We start from the raw sequence: 17,407 nt of genomic DNA, 5'->3' as shown, positions 1-17,407 counted from the left end.
TGTCAACTGTGATCACATCACATCCTCCCTCATTACCTGCTTCATGTGTTCAACCATGCTATTTTTGTCCGTGCAGTTATTTGATATTGCTAAATACCAGAACTGGGGGTTTCTAAGTACAAGCAAGCTTTCATGTTGCATGGAGGAGAAGTCTGCATTTCATTTTCCCCCACCACATCTACCAACAGTAAGATTCTTCGAGATGAACTCTCGCCTAAAGATGTGCTGGAATCCTACCCAGGAAAGTCCTGAACCTGAAATGAATTGCTGGAAATTTGGGGATATCAAACTGCCTAAGAAATTGGAAGTTGTAAATTTTAACCTACAGTATGTGGAATAGATTTTGTAAGCATGGCAATCCACGCTCACAGCTCTGCAGACATCCCTAAAGCTATCTTTTTTTCTGTATTACAGCAGTTCCAGAGCTCTGTAATCCCCCAAATTGGTAGGGTTATCAGTCTGCGCCACCTGAGTGTACTCCTTGTGCATATGGGAGGGCACAACACCAACCAGGTACAGTTCATGGTTTAAATGAGATTACTGGATGGAAATTAAGTACCATAAAATTCAGTCTAAGATACCAGGAAAATAATCCTTACATCAAGGTCTCCTCAGCCATAGAAGTAGCTTTTTTGCCCAAAGGAAGTGGCAAAAAATCTGAACGCCTGAGTCACACCAAATCAGTCTGGACAAAGCTATACATGGCTGGGAACGACCCTGCTCTGCCATGAGTGGGTTGGATGACCAGAGATCTTTTCCTCTGATGGTTTGTGTTCCGGTAATCCTGAAAATATTTGCGTGAATTTCACAAGAACGTGTGGTCACAGCACTGAGAATCCGTGCTCCTGCTCCCACCATGGGGCAAGCTGGTTCAGCCTTCCCCTGCCTCAGATACTGACCTTTGCTGGCAAGCACCAGGCAGCACAGCAGGCCCTCCTGTTCATGTTAAACATGCTCTCCTTAGGACAAACAATGGCATTTGCTAGGTTTATTCCCCACACATGAGCTGGTGAAAAAAATCACAGGTAGGTTTTAGTCCCTATGACCAGTAGCAATATGAAAAGTGAACATTTTTGTGTGCCCAAGTGCACCCCAAACTGGTATCATTTATGAATTACTCTATCCACATCTAGTAACTGACATAAGCATCCCAGCACGTTTTGGTTGCACCAGCTGATGGTCCTTTCTTTAGTCCTTCCACTGAAATCGAGCAGCTTCAAACCTGGAGACTTCCATCCAAAGCTTTTTCCCCAGTATTTCGGTCAATTAACTCTGACACAATTTACAGGCAGCCATTTCCATTTGTAATTTTATTGCATTAAAGACACAAGGCAACATTCCCTGGATTCCCCTTTGATTTCTCAAGATTACAGGTTCATTCCTCTGAGGGCTTCTGGAGTGACAAAGCCCTCAATTTTGTCGTCTTTTCCCCCCCTTGCTGAAGCAGTGGTTTAGAAATTATGAGAATACGAGGATGCTATGCGCACCACCCAGCTATCAAAAAGCAATTCAGACAACGGGCCACAGTCTCGGTAAGTCTAAGCTACTTTCTAAATAGAGAGGGGAAATAAAACGTCAGGCAAAGCAGTCATTTTTGTGGATGAATCACTCAAGGAATCCTATCCAGCTACCAAGTGGTCTCTAACATGACTAATTTTTACTTCTGTCTGTTCAGTGTTTCCAGTAAGTCACCTTTTCAGACACATCAGCACCTTTCCACAAGTCCCTGCTGTATTTTACTCCCTCTTCGCACTGATGATTTTTCCAGTTTGGGCAGCACTGGGGCAAGCCAGACAGCCTGGCCTGAGGTGCAGACCTGGGCCAGACCCCTCACTTCTGCTGGGCTCCAGGGTGCAGCACCCACAAGTCCCCCTATTCCCTACTGTAGACCCTCAGTGGTTTGAGGGATGGGATTTTCCAGGGCTGGTTATCTTTCTGTAGCATCCACAAGCTGCTGGATTTGTTACCAACCCTCGCAGCCATCTGAAACTTCAGGTTGGCTGGTCTCTTCCTCAGACACCTTTCTGCACAAGTCCAAGGTGTTTTGGCCTCATTTTCAAGAGGTACAAAATACTCCATTAGCATTTCACCTCCCTTCAAGCATCTGACGCAGAAAAAAAGACCACAGCAGAGTATCAACCCTAATTGCTCTTTCCTCAGGCATTAAAACTATTCTCACAAAACCATGTCAGGGTACAGGAAGCAAGCAGGCTGTGGTCTGCTGTGCTTTGTATCTGAGCTACAACTAACCCATAACTAACCCATAACTTTTACAAATCAAGCTAGCAAGCCATGCACATACACACCATCAGCTCTCACTTGCAGCACTGTCCCTAAACAACCCAGGAGATCTCTAGGAACCCTGATATTTGCCCTACAGTTTGTAACTGAGTTAAAAGTTGGGAACGGTGACACAGCAAATACTTCAGGATGCAATCAGCTCCGTCACTCCCTGTGGTTTTGCCAGCCCTGGGAAGCAGCACTGTGCTTGCTGGGGGCTCTGCAGACACGCACGGAGCCCCCAGCACACGCAGGCATCCAACGCACATGGGCAACAACTGCACATCAGCACATCGGTATCTGTATAATTAACACTGGGGGAGGAGATTCAGCCAGCACAGAAATTTGTGGTCCTGATGAGGACCAGATGTTTTGTCTTTTTTAGTGCTGCTCACAACAGGAATTTGGCAGGATGCTTCAGAAACAGGAGGGGAGGCTGGAAGATGCTGGGCCCTGCCCTGATCGCTGCTCACCTGGTGCAGCCTCACCTCCGAACACCACCAAACCACCTCAGTGCCACTAGGGATTTTTTTCTCCTTCCAGTTCTGTCCACATTTGTGGAAAACAAAAAGCACAGGGCTGTAGAGACCCCAGTCCAACCCCTCTGCTAAAGGGCACCTACTCCAAACCATCCTCAGCTGCTCCCCTCCACAGGATTAAATCCCCCCAGGAGGGCAGAGCACTTTTGCAGCTCATGACACCCCCTGGCTGTGCCACCTCTGCACAGATGGGTTTCTAACACCTACCTGCTCCGATGCCTTTATTTTTTCCATACAGCTTGTTTTCTTCCAGCAAGACTTCCCCCCAGCTTTGTATTCATAAATCATGAGGCCAGAGGGGATCAAGTTTCAGAGGCCATGGGGCTTCGCTGAATTAAGTCTTGTTTGAACTGAAGTATCTTCTTTAGTAAACCAAACAAACTTCTTGACCTGACTTGTACTACGGCAAAATGAGCCCAGAAAACTCCTGGCTGCAGCGGGAAGGTATTTTGCTTGTAAAGTCAAGTATAACAGCTTCATGGCACTGCTGAGGAAATGGAAGATCTGAGAAACCCTCATCCAGACATTCCACTGGGCCTGAGGCTGGCCAAAGTCAGGGCTCTCCATAGCCCTTGGGTACCACAAGGAGCCCTTGCCCCATTCCCTTGCAGCTGGTGGTGCTGCGGGGGCCAGGACAGGACCAGCCTGGGACATCTTCTCCTGGTTTGGGACATCACCCTTTTTTCCTCTGTCTCCTACAGATGCTCATCGTGGGGTCATGTTTGGCCCCACAGAGCAGTTTTTCCTCCCCCCAGCAGCAGAAATGCCATCTAGATCATCTAAATTGACATAGCTCCTTCAAAAGCAATGGAGCTTCACACATTTACACTCACAGCATTTCTACCCCATACCTTCCTTTAAATAAAGTCAACTACTTAATCACTAAGCTTGACAGTGGTTTAATTCCCAGGGTGACATTAACTCCTGTCCCAAGCTGGACTCTCATTCTACAGTCTTCCAAGTACCACAGAAAATTCAGTCCTTCTCCAGCAATGCATTTCCATTCAGACAACTTCTGCCTCATGCCTGTTATAGAGAAGCCCACAAGCACTTTGATTCATTTGATGGGCAACATAAAGTAGCCAAGCTACAGAAGTGGGGTGCCATGGTTTACCTCTACACCAAACCAAAAATCAGGAATTCCAGGACTATTTGCCCCGGTCCCATGCTCTAAGCCAGCTACTCACTTTAGGGACATTTTTTCATAGACTCTGCTTTTAAGCATCTGTATGTTTAAAAAGACAGCAGAGACTTCTGATGGAGGATTCAATTGACAAAGGTCACCAGCAAACATGACTAATCCATTACGCTGTTAAACAACTCAACATGCAGGGGTTAATCAATGCTAGCCCTCGGCTTAATCCCCCTCTCTGCTAAATAACTCACTGAAAACAAACTCTGCCTGCTAATGTTCTGCAAGGGAAGATAAATGCATACGAGGCTTGAGGAGGTTCAGTTTTCAGAGCTCTCAGCTCCTATACAGCCTGACCACTGTCAGCCTGGCCAGATGTTATTTCCATCCTTGCAAGGATGGGGATTAGGGGAAGGTTGGCTGGCTCTGATCCAGCTTACAAGAGTCAGAGCACCGGGCTCCTTACCCTGGGTTAGCAGGGCTATCCTGGGCAGACAAAGCAAGAGCCACTATTCCCTCGGGGCTCCTGCACATATTCCAGACCCCTATTTATAGCCATGATTTGTGCTTTTACAAGATGGTAATTTTATGCCACTCATAAATCTCTCCCTGAAAACTGGTATTTGTAGGTCAGCAAGGAGAGGAAGCCAGCGACCAAAATTACTGAACTTCTGCAGAAACTGTACAATTGGACCACAAACACTGAAAGGCAATTAGGAGGAATCAAAGGACCCTGTGTTGTCTCTCCTGCTGGAAGGGGACATGTTTGTTCCATGAGGATCGGCGGCTGCTGCCTACACATTAAGGAGGTTGTTTGGGATCTGGGAAGAGGGTGACACCATTTGCTTACCTACTGGATACAGCTTACTGCATCGATATGCCAGCCAAGTTTGGACTGGCAAGGCACATCCCTCACATTATGTCATGGAAGCATTCACCTCTTGTTTTCTTCGCATTTCTTACACTTCTGGGATCACATTTTCCCCTCAAAAGGGAATAGATACTCAGATTTCTTTTGACATTTAAAGATACTGAGAAGAAGCTAACAGTAGTACAGACACCACAGTGTCAGAAAATCCACAGATTGCTGCCCTGTCCTTACGACCCTTCTGCATCCCACTGATTCTGGAGCAGCATTGCAGAAGTCCAGTCCCCTGGAATAAATGGCTACAGATACTGCATGTCATACTAACTCCTGCATTCATTAGTGTACACTGCATCACTGAAAGATAATACCTTTTACTCCAAATGCTCTATTTTTTACATACTAAGTCTTTATAATTAAGACAGATGTGTCCAATTCACAGAGAGAAATGATGAAAACAAACTATTTGTGTTCAAATGAAAGGGCATTCCAACTTCCAAGTAACTTCACTTTTCATTGCAACAGTTTTTCCTGCCTCTGACTAGCAATAAACGACTTGGAGGATGTTTGCTGCTTGGCCAGGCACCTAAAACACTTGCTGCTTTTCTAAGCTGATTTTTTTTTTGATATGCCACTGGAAATCGCAAGGTTCACGGAAGAGTTCCTTAATGAATTTGCAAGCTGCTTTTCCTCTCAACTCTCCAAGAACATCTATAATATGACAGACACTCAATCAAAAGAACACAGCTACAAAGCACAGTTAGTCCAACTTTAAAACTTACAAAAAAATTAAAATTAAGTTATTTCTTAAAGCCCCTGCACCTGACCTCTGCCTAGTTACACCCAGGCACGTCAGCAGAACTACTTACAGACAAAGAAATCCCATTGCCCTGTGGAGTTTATTTCTTTGCTTCACCATTTTTTCTGCACAATAAGGTGCTGAGATTGGTATTTGAATAAAGACAGCCAGTCACAGAAAGCCTGAGTTGTGCTCCTGTACACGGGCTCCCCCGTGCCTCCCTGCACAGCATCACAGCCCCCAGTTCCCAGCACTGGAGGGGCTCTGCTGGGCAGCCCCCATGGGCTTGGGCCCCTGCACAGCAGCTCTGACCCACACTGAGCAGGCAGCAAATGTGGAAAGCAGATGGGAGAGGAGGAAATCAGGTTCCCAGGAGACAAGGAAAGGAAACAGAGCAGCCAGCAGGAGCAGCACCTGTCCCACCAAGGCCAGTTGCATGCTCCTTATAAAGTGCCTCTGCAGTAGAAGCAGGCCCATCAAGCCACCAGTTCTCCCACACCCTCTGCTAATTTGTCCCAAGGCAGCAGGAAGCAGTCTAGCCTCTAACAGGTACTAGGAGACATCAGCAGGGACCAGGCTGAGGACTTCCAGCAGCAAGACATTGCTCCGGTGGGCTGGTAGCCCACCACGACAGCTAAAGGAAAGCACCTCTCAACTGAATTGTTGGCCTGGGAAAGAAGCCTAAATTATTACCCAGCCCTAGCACTGGCTCTTTGGTGGATCACTCACTTCCTCTGCAAAAACCAACGTTAGATATTTGTTTTGAGACCTGCTGCCTACCTGTTCTGGAGCACAGATTTAAACCTGGCTTCCCCAGCTGCAGAAGGTAAATAGTAAACATCCACGAGTTTTAGTCCTAGAGATTCAAAGCTTGCCAACAGCAAAACAAGAAAACATAATTCTCAGGAAGCTCTGAATAACATCCTTCAAGTGACTTTTCACTTCATCTACTTTGAGGCAGGACAAGGGAGAAAGTCAGAAGTGGCTCTTTTCAGGTGAGACATACTTTGGTTTAATTCAATAGTAATTCCAGGGAACAGGCATGTGTCAATTATGGGTGCCTGTGCAGTATGATACTGAAAGCTACTCAGTCACATCACAGAAAGTTTAGATTTTAACATACTTTATAGTAGCTGAAGTGTGTCCTAATATTAGAAACCTCCCAGATGTGCTACTTATATCATTTCCTAATCAAGCCATATGCTGGCCTCTTCAGCACCTGCATTTTTGCATCCCCAGAGGAACACCTAAATACCTGACTATTTTTCAGAATCTGTAGATTACACATGGACCATTGAGCAAGTTCTTCAGACAGGCTGGAAACGCTTTTGTCTGTAGTGTTGCAGCAACTCTGACACACGGAGTTTGGTAGGCTGTGAATGCTGCTTTTCCTGCTCTGGCTTTTCATTTACTGGAGTCCCACAAGCACAGAAGGAATCCGATCTTGCAATTCACAGTTCAGCTTTCGGGGACGGTGAGCATCTCAGCTCACAGAAGACATTCAGCTTGTGGCAGCCCAGGTATCATTTAATAGCAGAAGGGAGATCCACATTTGCTTGTCAAAAAGCAAAGCATAACAGCAGTTAATTCACACGCAGATCCTCTCGGATGGCAATTCCCACACAAAACACACACATACAACAGAACAGAGGCAGCGTTTTCCTAACGTCAGTGGCATCACAGCAAAAAATCAAGAGAAAGTTGGGGCCATTTGCACAAAAACCCTGCAGAGATTAGATGCAGAATTTGTCCCAGCAACTCTGAAGGCGTGCAATGAGAGCACTGCCATTTGAAGACGAAGCCCTGAAGAACAGAGGGCTGTCACTCAGTGATTTACCTCCTTGCAGGCAGTCCTGGGAGAGGCAAGGAGAACAAACAAGAGTGCTCTGGCCATCGTAGTATCCCCTCCTCCCAGCAAGGACGCCTTCCCTCCCAAGGCTCCATTTAACCCTCCCCAGCAGCAGGTGGGAACATCACCACTCCTCTCGCAGGCACACTGGAGGCTCCACGATAAAGCAGCACATTTTCAGCATTGTGCTGAGGTTGAAAAGCATTTAGCTCCGCAGGGTCATTCATCCCCTCGCTGGCTATGCAGTTATCATCATTAGGTTAAACAGGGGCTCCCTTGTTCCCTGCATGCTGGGCTGGCATCGATAGCCCTGGGGATGAGGAGAGCTACAGCCATCACTCCTGTCTCTTTTAAAGCACAGCAATGTGAACAGGAGATGATCTGTGGGCATTGTTAGCAAACATGCAGCAAAAATCCAGCTTTGTGGCTTTTGAGAAGTCGCTGAACATCCCAGCCACAGAGTTTCCACCATCATGTCTAGCTTATGCATGGTTACACCGCAGCCAGCCTGCACACACTGGAACTAGAATGGAAAACCTCAGTATTTAGAGGTGACAGACAAGACTGCTGCTACGCTTCAGGGAAAGGCAGAAAGAGGAGGAAAGTGCCATCACAAATGCTTGTTCTCCACAGCCTACTTCGATCCTGTAAGCAAATTTGGAAGTGCAAGCAGTTCTAGTGAGCCGGCAGAGTACCTCAACGTGTGCGCAAATAGAAGTATTTCTTCCACGTCCAGAAAAGAGTTCAACAGGAGAATTTTGAGGCTATCTGGTAAGAAAATAAATCTCCCGCAAGAAAAAGAATGTCGCAGTATATCAGCTGCCTCCTAGGAGCTGAATTGCTTTTGGCAGTGCTATGTTCATCCCTGATCCTGTCCAGAGGTTAGACAGCAGTGCAGCTCCAGCTGACAACCCACGCCGCACGAGGAGCCGCAGCCAAGGCGCAACCCCACTCCGTGGGACACGGGCCATGATCTCCGCCGCTGCCTTCCCGAATTAGCCGAGCTATTTGCATTTCTCATACATACCATGGCTTTCTCTTGACGCAAGAGAAAGAGGGATTTCTTCTTGCCAAACATCTCGCAGCTCAAAGACATCATAACGAGTCTAGCAGAGCTTTAACGCATGGGAAGGTATCGTATGGAAAAAGCTACAGTCTGGGAGACTGTTGGACAAATCTGGCTTTTTCCCTCCTTGTTAGACCTGAGGTGGACACGAGGAACAGCTGGGATGTTGTTTTTAAAACAAGAGCAACCAATTTAATGAAATGTGAAATTTATGAGCTGGTCAGCCTTAGGAATAATTGCCTTCAGGGACCCTCTGGGGTCCAGAGGCTCTCAGTAATGGAAAGTCAGCTGTCTTGCTATAGAATCTATAGGCTGCAACGAAGAAACCTGTAACCCCTCCATATAGCTCCGGGACTGCCGTACACCAACTGGCATCCCGAGACAGAAGTGAAATCACAGTTGTGACCTGGAAGAGCAGACTCCCGGCACTTCTACTACAATACACAGCTGGCTTTTTCATTTCTTCTGGGCTTTTATTTTCTTAACTGACTCCGGTGACGTGAGCCTGGAATTTTGTGAATCGAAGCTGCGGCGGGAGCTCCGAGTCAGATTTCGGCTCAAAGAATGTAAATGCACTGGCAAGATAGCGTGTGCGTGGAGGCACGGGCTGGGGAGCCAAGGAAGGAAAGGCCAGAGCCTGCATTTGGGGTGAGAGGAATGCAGGAAGACAAACCCTGCTTCCTTTGTACTCGTCTCAGTGTAGCACTTGGGTTTGTTCATTTTTCACGGGGCAGAGATACAGCACTACACCATGGGCAGACAGATATACAGCATCAAGTGTCAGAACCTCCCTGAGTACTCCTCCACAGCTAAACAGCAAAGCAAAACCATAGCTGTAACAAACACAGCAGCCTCCAGAAGGTGTGGATTTAGCCAGTCCCCAGAAGGTACAGATTTAGCCAGTCCCAGATAACAGGATGTGTCTGGTGCTCACAGCGCTGTCCTCTTCACTTACCCACCACAACATCAGACAGCAGGGTGCAAAACTCATTGCCTATAACCCATTTGTTGCTGCACAGGGTTCAACAGCCTCAGCACAGGGCAGCTCCAGCCCTCCTGGGAGGTTTCCAGCACAGCACCCCCAGGACACGAGCACCTTGCTGGGTCCCACTGCTCCTGAACCAGCTTCCACAACAAGGACAGAAGCAGCTGCATTTCTGCATGCCCAAATGCACGGCAATGCAAACAACATTTTGCAGGAGCAATCACACAATTACTGCTGAAAACAAAGCAAAACTGGAAACCGAAATGGCAGCTTAAGCTGAGATTGTCCCAGCAGTTTCTTGTCCAAACCTGGCTCCCTGAAACATGGACCAGCCATCAGGCCCTGCAAAGTGAGGTGATTACAGTGGATGCAGTCGCTCCAGCCCCACGGCAGGGTCTATTTGCCTGGTCTGACACTACAGTGATGGGGTTGAGCCCTTCCCCATCAGGCTGGGAACACCAGCAGCCCTTGGGTAAAGGGGGATCAGGGCAGCCCAGCTGCAGCCTGCCCCTTGTGCAGACACTGCCTGCAGCTCCAGCAGGGCTCTCCTCCCTCAAATGCATCCATGGTCCAAGAGCAGCATTACCACGCTGCTGTCACCACAGGAGGAAAGGTTTTTTATTCTCCCCTTCCCCTTCAGAAAGGTTCACAAAATTCTTTAAGAAATAAATCACATGGTACCTTTGAGAAAGCTTAATACCTGGCATTAATAAGCAGCTGCCAAGCCACTCTTAGTTTTGAGACAGAAAACAGTCTTCTCAGAAATCCCAGTGTAGTAAATTAATCCCAGGAGGGAGCAGACTGAGCTTTTGCTACTGTAAATAGACTTTTTCATTATTCTGGAGCATTTTGAGGCCAAAAGACTGTCCCAACATATTGGAAAGTGTAAGTAACTGTCTCACTTCTCTGCAGAAGAGGAACATTAAACAAGCAGAGCAGGACAGATTGATTAGTTCTTCCATTTAGCTGGCAGGGGCTAAAGAGTGACTTTTGTTGCTGCTCTTGCTGGAGGAGGAGGACTCGCATCCCAGGCCCCCCCACACGATGGAAAGAGCTGATGCAGCGAGAGCCCAGCTCCAAGACTGCGAGCACACGGGGCTGTTCGCCACCAGCACGGCTCCGGAGCTGCCCCAGGTTTTGGGCTCACAGCTACAGACAGTTGTCTCCTGGCTAGACACTGCGAGGTGACACTTATGCAAGCTGCAGTGGGAGCTATAAATGGGTTTTCAAAGCCTTGCTCGTACTTTTTCCTTTTTTTATATAAAAAAGACGGTGTATGTGGCTCCTGCCTTACAGCAGCGTGATGGCACGGTTTGTCATAGGCAGGGAATGACTGGGGGAGCTTTAAGCCCTCTCTGCTCCATTGAATCCTGCATAACATGCAGCAAAACATCCTCACATCTTGGCTCTGAAATGAATGTATCAGTCTGATCTCTTGTGCAGCAAGCGTGCATTTGGACAGCTTGCTGCAGTGAGATGAACTGCATCGTGTTTCTATACCATCTTCTGTGCCTCCCCCATCCCTTTCTTAAATTATGGCATTGCAATGCCAGACTTACTGAAAGGTACAGAAAGCTCAGATAATGCCAGAATAAAGAATTATTTCCGCATGAAATCAGAGTAAGAAGCTAAGGAAGAGTGGTAATGGTCAATGATGATTTAGTGTGAAGCAGCTCAATAGGAAAGTATGAGCTCAGGAGCCACGAGGCTATAAGCTATCTATAAAGTGAAGAGGGAAGGGAACGCCACAGGAGAGTAGACAAGCCCAGCTGGGCTGTATGGTGTAACCTCAAGTATGTCTTACGGGACCAGGCCTGAACCCAAATGCTTTGTTTGAAAGAAAATGATTGCCCCATTAAAAAAGAAAATAAAAATCCTCATTCCTATTTTACAGGGAATCAGGGGTAGAGACAAAAAGGATAAGATCACACCCCAAACAGGATTTGGGATGGAAAGCAGCTCTTCCTTTGTCCCTCCCTGCTCCTGGATGAGGACCCCTGAGCAGAGGTCAGCACCACACACCCCAGGGCCTGCCAAGCAGCAGCTGCACCCCATAAGAGCTCAATTCTCACCTTTTCAGCAGTATTTCAAAGTGCTTTTAACTGCATATTTTCCACCAGCTTCAGACTATCCCCCCAACTTCCCAGGTTTATTTCCCAGGCTTTTAGCTCAATTTTCAGGGGCCTGTTTGGCAAATGATGTCACATAGACTGCAAGTAGTGCCATCCTTCTTCCTTTTTACCCCAGCACACACCAGTGCCAGCCCCACACCCCCAGCTCTCTGGCTCTCCAGCAGACACCCACCACCTCCCCATTCCATCTCTGGGTCTGGGGACACTGCCCAGAAGTCAGAGATGTTATCCCATCTTTTTTCCGTATCTTTCTTCCAAGTCTGCTTTGACTCAATCTGCAAATGGGTGACGGCTGAGAACCAGCAGGTAAAAGATTAGTTCCTGCTGAGATCTGGATGAAGAGGAAAAATGCTCATGGTAAGCTCAAAATTTAAGCACACAGCTGCAAAAAATTAGATCAGACCAAACATTTCTGCATTAGTGCTCCTCTACATGCACTTAGAAATAGCATGAAATAATGAAAGCTTCTCACCTGCACGTAAACAGAAGGACATGGAAACACCTAAAAAGTATTTTTGGATAAACTCATAACTACCAGCTCTGCAGTACTCAGCTCATCTTCATGTGGAAGCTGGCAATTATTGCTAATAGCTGGAACTAATTCAACGTGGATTAAGAACACAAAACACTTGAGAAGAAAGCAAACCAACCCTCTGAGCATCTCAGCACCAGCAGAACTGCAAAACAACATCCTGATACCATGGGCACCCCAACTCATCTCCTCAATAACTCAGAATTACACATCTTAATTGTTCATAAAGATATTTACTCCTAGTGGCACTGCGAGGGGATGCTGGTTCACATTGTCCTGGGACTTGAGGAATTTTTCAGCTTCAAATACTGCATCATGTTAGAGCTCCTAAGCCCTTCTCTGCAAGTAATTAAAGACAGTAATTTTGGATTATCTTTAATTAATGAGGAAGAAGACATGGTGCCTCTAGTCCCTGGAATGCTATTTTGTGGTTATGTCAAATTACTTTTTAATTATCTAGGCTGAAAACAGTCTCCTCTCCTCAATGAACACGCCCACAGCAGCTCAGCCTGGACCTAAGCAACCTGCATCAGCTTCCAGGCTGAGTCTTCAGATGAGTTTTCACCATTTCAGGTCCCCGTGCACACACACACAAAGCTTACAAGCACAGACACTGAATATACACTTTGACTGGAAACTTGATTTTGCCACCAGCAGCTAATGGGAGCTTTCTCACTGACAAAGGTATAAAACCACTTTCCCCATCAGCTTCAGTGGGAAGCGTGCATAGCTCCACAGCTTCCCTTCCCAGGGATCCCAGCCAGCTGTCATTTGGTTTCAATTTAAGTGGATTCACACCCCTTGACTTTAATGTGGCTTGGAAATTCAGGTTCAAGTGAATCAAACTAAGCTGCAAGCAATAAATATCACAACCCAAGATACCATGCCGCCTTTGCTATCAGTAGGAAGGAGAACATAAAGCCCAGCCATTGGAAAGCTCATTAATGTATTTGCAAAGCTGCTTCTCACCCCTGAGAAGGCTGTCCTTTAAATCAAGCCCCACTCCAACAGAAGTTAATGTTTTCCAGTTCAGCAGCCTGTGCTCCCAGAGCAAGGAGAAAGAAACCTCCCAAAAAGCAGGGGGGCCCAGGGAGCATCCTCCCCATGGGTCACAAGGGAGAGCCTTTTAGGTTCAGAGCTTTTCATCCTATACAAAATATTGTACCAGCCTGCTACTAAGGCATGACAGCACTACAAATATTCTACATTCTAGGTGTACTGAAATGAATGCCTCTCTATCATACCAGGCTCACACACATAAATAGCATTTATTTTTTTAAGCTCCCTTCTCTCAGTCTCTCCATAGACGTGCAGGGGTATGTCTGTAATTTCTAGATCACCCAGTAGCAGACTTGGTCTTATTCAAGCTATAATATTCAGCCAGCTGTTCCTACAGAGCTATTTAGGGACTTTAGCCTGTCATTACCCATGATATCCAGCCTAGCCCACATCAAAACCATACAGGCTTTCTTTTTTTTTTTTTTTTTTAAGATGAGCACACAAAGAAAAGATGAAATCTCTGTAAGAAAACATTCTCTGTGCCTTCACTCCTAGCTGGGGGGTCCTCCCCAGGCAGCTGTACCCACAGCCTCCTGCACACCAGGACAGGTCCCCTGGATCCCCCAAACCAGGCCAAATTTTATATGGAGCTCTCAGAGCATTTCCCACCTTCATTGCCTGCTGAGGAGAGGCCTCCTGAAGGGTGTTTCTTGGGTCAGCACACACAGAAGACAAGCAATGCCCTCCAGAAGCAGGATCCAGAGGAATCCCTCTCTTGGTGTTCATCCTCCAGCTCAGCCCTGGCCCAGCATCACCCCAGGAAAACAAAGAAAAGGGTTCCTACCTTCAGCTCCTAATAAAACCCGCTCCTGCCTTGCTCAATCACCCAGAACTGGGCTCAGCTGGTACCTCAGCCCTTCGTAATGTGAAACTTCATCCGCCTGCTGCTTGTTTTCTTTTTCTTTTCTTTTTTTATTTTTTTTTTCCCTCCTTTCTCCCCCCCTGAGCTTGGTTCTTCCACGGTGTTTCCTGCAAACCTTCCCTTCCTGTCCTACCGGCCCCATTTTGGTAGAGTTCAGAGCTGTGCCAGAGTAGAGATAATCTCTGCCAGCATGACGGGACAACACAGAGCAGGGGCTGCCCCGACTGCCCTGGTGCAGGCAAGCAGGCGTTCTGCTGCAGGGCTCCTGGTGGGGCATAAAAGTGACTGATCCCACAAAGATCCCCTGCCAGTGAGAGCAGCGGGGTCAGTCAGTGGCTAATTCCCACATTAAGTCCCTCTGCGGTGCAAGTGAATGTGGAATTGGGTTTATTTCCAGCCAAATGCTGGTAATACATATACATAGAGAGCGTATACCTCCTCCATCATACATATAAATCATCCTACAGCACCATTTCAGAGCCTAACAGCCCTGCGGTGCTGCCACATCACAGCTTTGCAGCTCCAGCAGTGTCTGTCCATTGCATCCCCTGTCCCTTCCCGCTGCTGTTTTCAGCCATTTCGCTGTTTGCCATTAAACCCCTGCTGCACCTCGGCCCACAGATGGCTGCAGTGCCAAGCCATCCCGTTACGTAGGCAGCCCGTAGCTCTTGTGGAGCAGCAAAATGCTGGGGGAAAGGCACCGCTGTAAATGAGCATCCAGCTGGAGATCCGCGTGGCGATTACAAAACCAGGTCCCAAGTTAATGGATGAAGCGCTGCACGGACTAACGAACCCACAGATTGCAGACTTTGCGATTTTCCATGTGTGTGTTTACAGCCGTGGGATGTCCCTTGGCATCAGTGCTCACACCAGGACAGAAACCAGAGCCGTGCCTAGAGCAGGCCGCTTTATTTACGTCCTGCCCCGATGGACCCTTGCCCAGGTGTAAGACAATAACATCTGCACAGATCTGCCGTGCTCGGGGGCCAGCCCCTCTTTCTGTGTGTCAGCATGTTTCACTCACCACCCCAATGAATTTGGGGGTTTATTAACCCTCCTGAGCCCCCCTCTGTTGCACAAGCAGCCCATAGAGCCAGCGACGTTAGCCTCCTCTCCTGCACAGGTGATGCTGCGGCGGGCTGCAACCATGAGCGGGATGGAGCAGGCAATGCTTCGTGTCACCTCCCATACAGGACAATGGATGAGATCTTGTTTTCCAAGAGATTTTTTAGTTATTTTTTTTTTTTTTGGAGGGGGACACCCTTAGAATAATAGCTGGCCACTGACACCAGGCCTTGCCTTGCTTCTTGCCAGCTTTGGCTTCACGGAGGGGATGGATCGGATTTACCTTTGGAGACACGGCACGGGACATACTGCAGGGGGTCTCTGTCACAAAGAGAACCTTGCTGGTGTTTGGCAAGGAACCCAGGGACCTTGCTGCCTTGCACATACCAGGCTTGAAATATTCTGTGGGTCTGCACTGAAGAAATCCCACCCCTGAGAGATGCTGGGAGCACTCACCAGCATGCACGGGGAGAGGGTGCCCCACCGTGGAGCGCCCGCAGCCCAACGGCAGGAGCGGCTGTGCCATGCCATGAGCAGGGAGGAGGAGAAGGCTTCTTTTCTGTAAAAACATCCATCACACCTTCCAGCTGCTCTGGCGAGTGCCAAGCAAAGGATCTGGTTGCTGGTACCCCAGCTCTGGAGACAGACGTGAACACAAACAAGCCGATGTTTGTACTTGTTTCACTCTGCCGCTCTTGGAGCCAAACCCACTGCATCTCCCAAGCACAATACTTTATTATTAATTTATTAAAAAAAAAAAAAAATTGAGAGAAAATAACTCTCCGGGGAGAGGTAGAAACTTTAATTTAGCAGCTAAATGCTTGGCTGCGCCAGCTGGAAATTCCTGGCGTTATGAAGATGAGGTAATTCTGACGTAGGTGAGACGTGAAGGTGGAGCATGTCCTCGGAGAAGGGTTCAGCGCCGCCCTGGCACATCAGGCTGTGCCTCCCACTCTGCCACAACCACACCAATGCTGCCATGGTCATTCTGCCCACGTTCCCCCATGGGATGGAGATGGGCTCCTTCCTGCTGGAGCTCAGCCCTCCTGCCTGCAGAGCCCAGAGATCCCCTGGAAGAGGGAGACCAGCCCCAAGCCTGTCTCCACTCAGTGCTCTCCGGACTGGAGCATGAAGGTCGCCCATCCACTCTACAATTTCATTTGGGAACAGGACAAAGCTGGGGAGCTGCTGTTGCTTGTGCTGTAGCAGCTCTCACAGGAGAGGCAGCCCCGTGGTTAATGCTCAGATCTGGGTTTCAATCTCAGCCCTGCCACATGTTCTTCGTATGACCTTTTTCAAGCCGTTTAATTGCTCTGTGCTTGGGCGGTTTGGCTGCAAAATGGGTGAATGTCTTTTTTCTACCACTCCTTATCTTGCTTGTCTAATTCACAACAAATTTTACTCCAGCATCTCTCTCTGACCGTGTGTATGCAGCACTGAGGGTCCACAAGGAGTCCTCCCATTTTCCTTAATGGAGAAGATGAACAGATAACTCACCTGCAGATGAAGAGCTTCCCTTGCTAAAGCAGCTCAGCTTGTTTAGTCCAGCAAGGCAGAGCAGAGGAGGCACAGCTGGGGAACGGGAAGGGGTTGCAGGGTAAACCCTACATGGGGAGAAGAGCTATTCAGGATCCAAGTCAATGCTGGAGTGAAAAGAAAATGAGTTTAGAAGGGACACAAACAAAAGCTTACAACATCAGCCACCAGAGATAGCCTTTGTGGCTAGTTGGGCCTCTTCTGGCACAGTTTCCATGCTGTCCTCCTGGCCCTGAACACAAGCACTGGGATGATCTCAGGGACTCGCCCTGACGTTACTTACAATGAATCCTTGCAGTCAGTGCCGAAATCTAAGCTGGGGTGCTGTGGGTGCCTGCTGAAGGGAGCGGAGACACGCACATGCCTCGTGGGAATGCATGGTGGGGAAGGCCGGCACCTTCGGAGCAGTAGGGGCAAACTGGGTACATTTCAGTTTTATTAATTGAGATCCTTCTCCAGTGATCTAGCAGCAAAGATCACAGAGTTTATACGTTCTGGCCAAAAAACCTGCATGGACATATATTTGTATACATATTTGTACAGGGTGGTGCACTCAGCAGCATGGGATCATTCGAGAGAGGTTCAAGAGGGGCTGACGGGTCACAAGGGGCCTGTAGCAGGATCCTGGCCTCGGAGGCCTCCAGCTGCTGATCCAGAGCTGTAACGTTCCCAGACCTGCATCATCGCTTGGCACCATGGAGGCAGC

At 48.0% G+C, this 17,407-nt stretch overlaps 1 protein-coding gene across 4 annotated transcripts in view; it reads right to left on the bottom strand.

Annotated features, from left to right (window-relative positions):
- COL5A1 (collagen type V alpha 1 chain) overlaps positions 1 to 14,006 on the bottom strand; it is a 168,091-nt gene extending 154,085 nt beyond the window's left edge. For 3 of the 4 annotated variants that reach the window (XM_084494108.1, XM_084494109.1, XM_084494110.1), the window contains exon 1: positions 13,848 to 14,003. In XM_084494108.1, the coding sequence (XP_084350234.1) occupies positions 13,848 to 13,964 (117 nt within the window). In that variant the 5' untranslated portion in view covers positions 13,965 to 14,003. Of the gene's footprint in view, positions 1 to 13,847 lie in introns of all 4 variants that reach the window. The other variant, XM_084494111.1, reaches the window with a different exon arrangement.
- Between the last annotated feature and the right edge of the window lie 3,401 nt (positions 14,007 to 17,407).

This window comes from Aythya ferina (genome assembly GCF_964211825.1).
Source record: "Aythya ferina genome assembly, chromosome: 20".
Taxonomy (NCBI): domain Eukaryota; kingdom Metazoa; phylum Chordata; class Aves; order Anseriformes; family Anatidae; genus Aythya; species Aythya ferina.
Note: the sequence above shows the minus strand (reverse complement) of the source record. Positions and strands in the feature narration are given on the sequence as shown.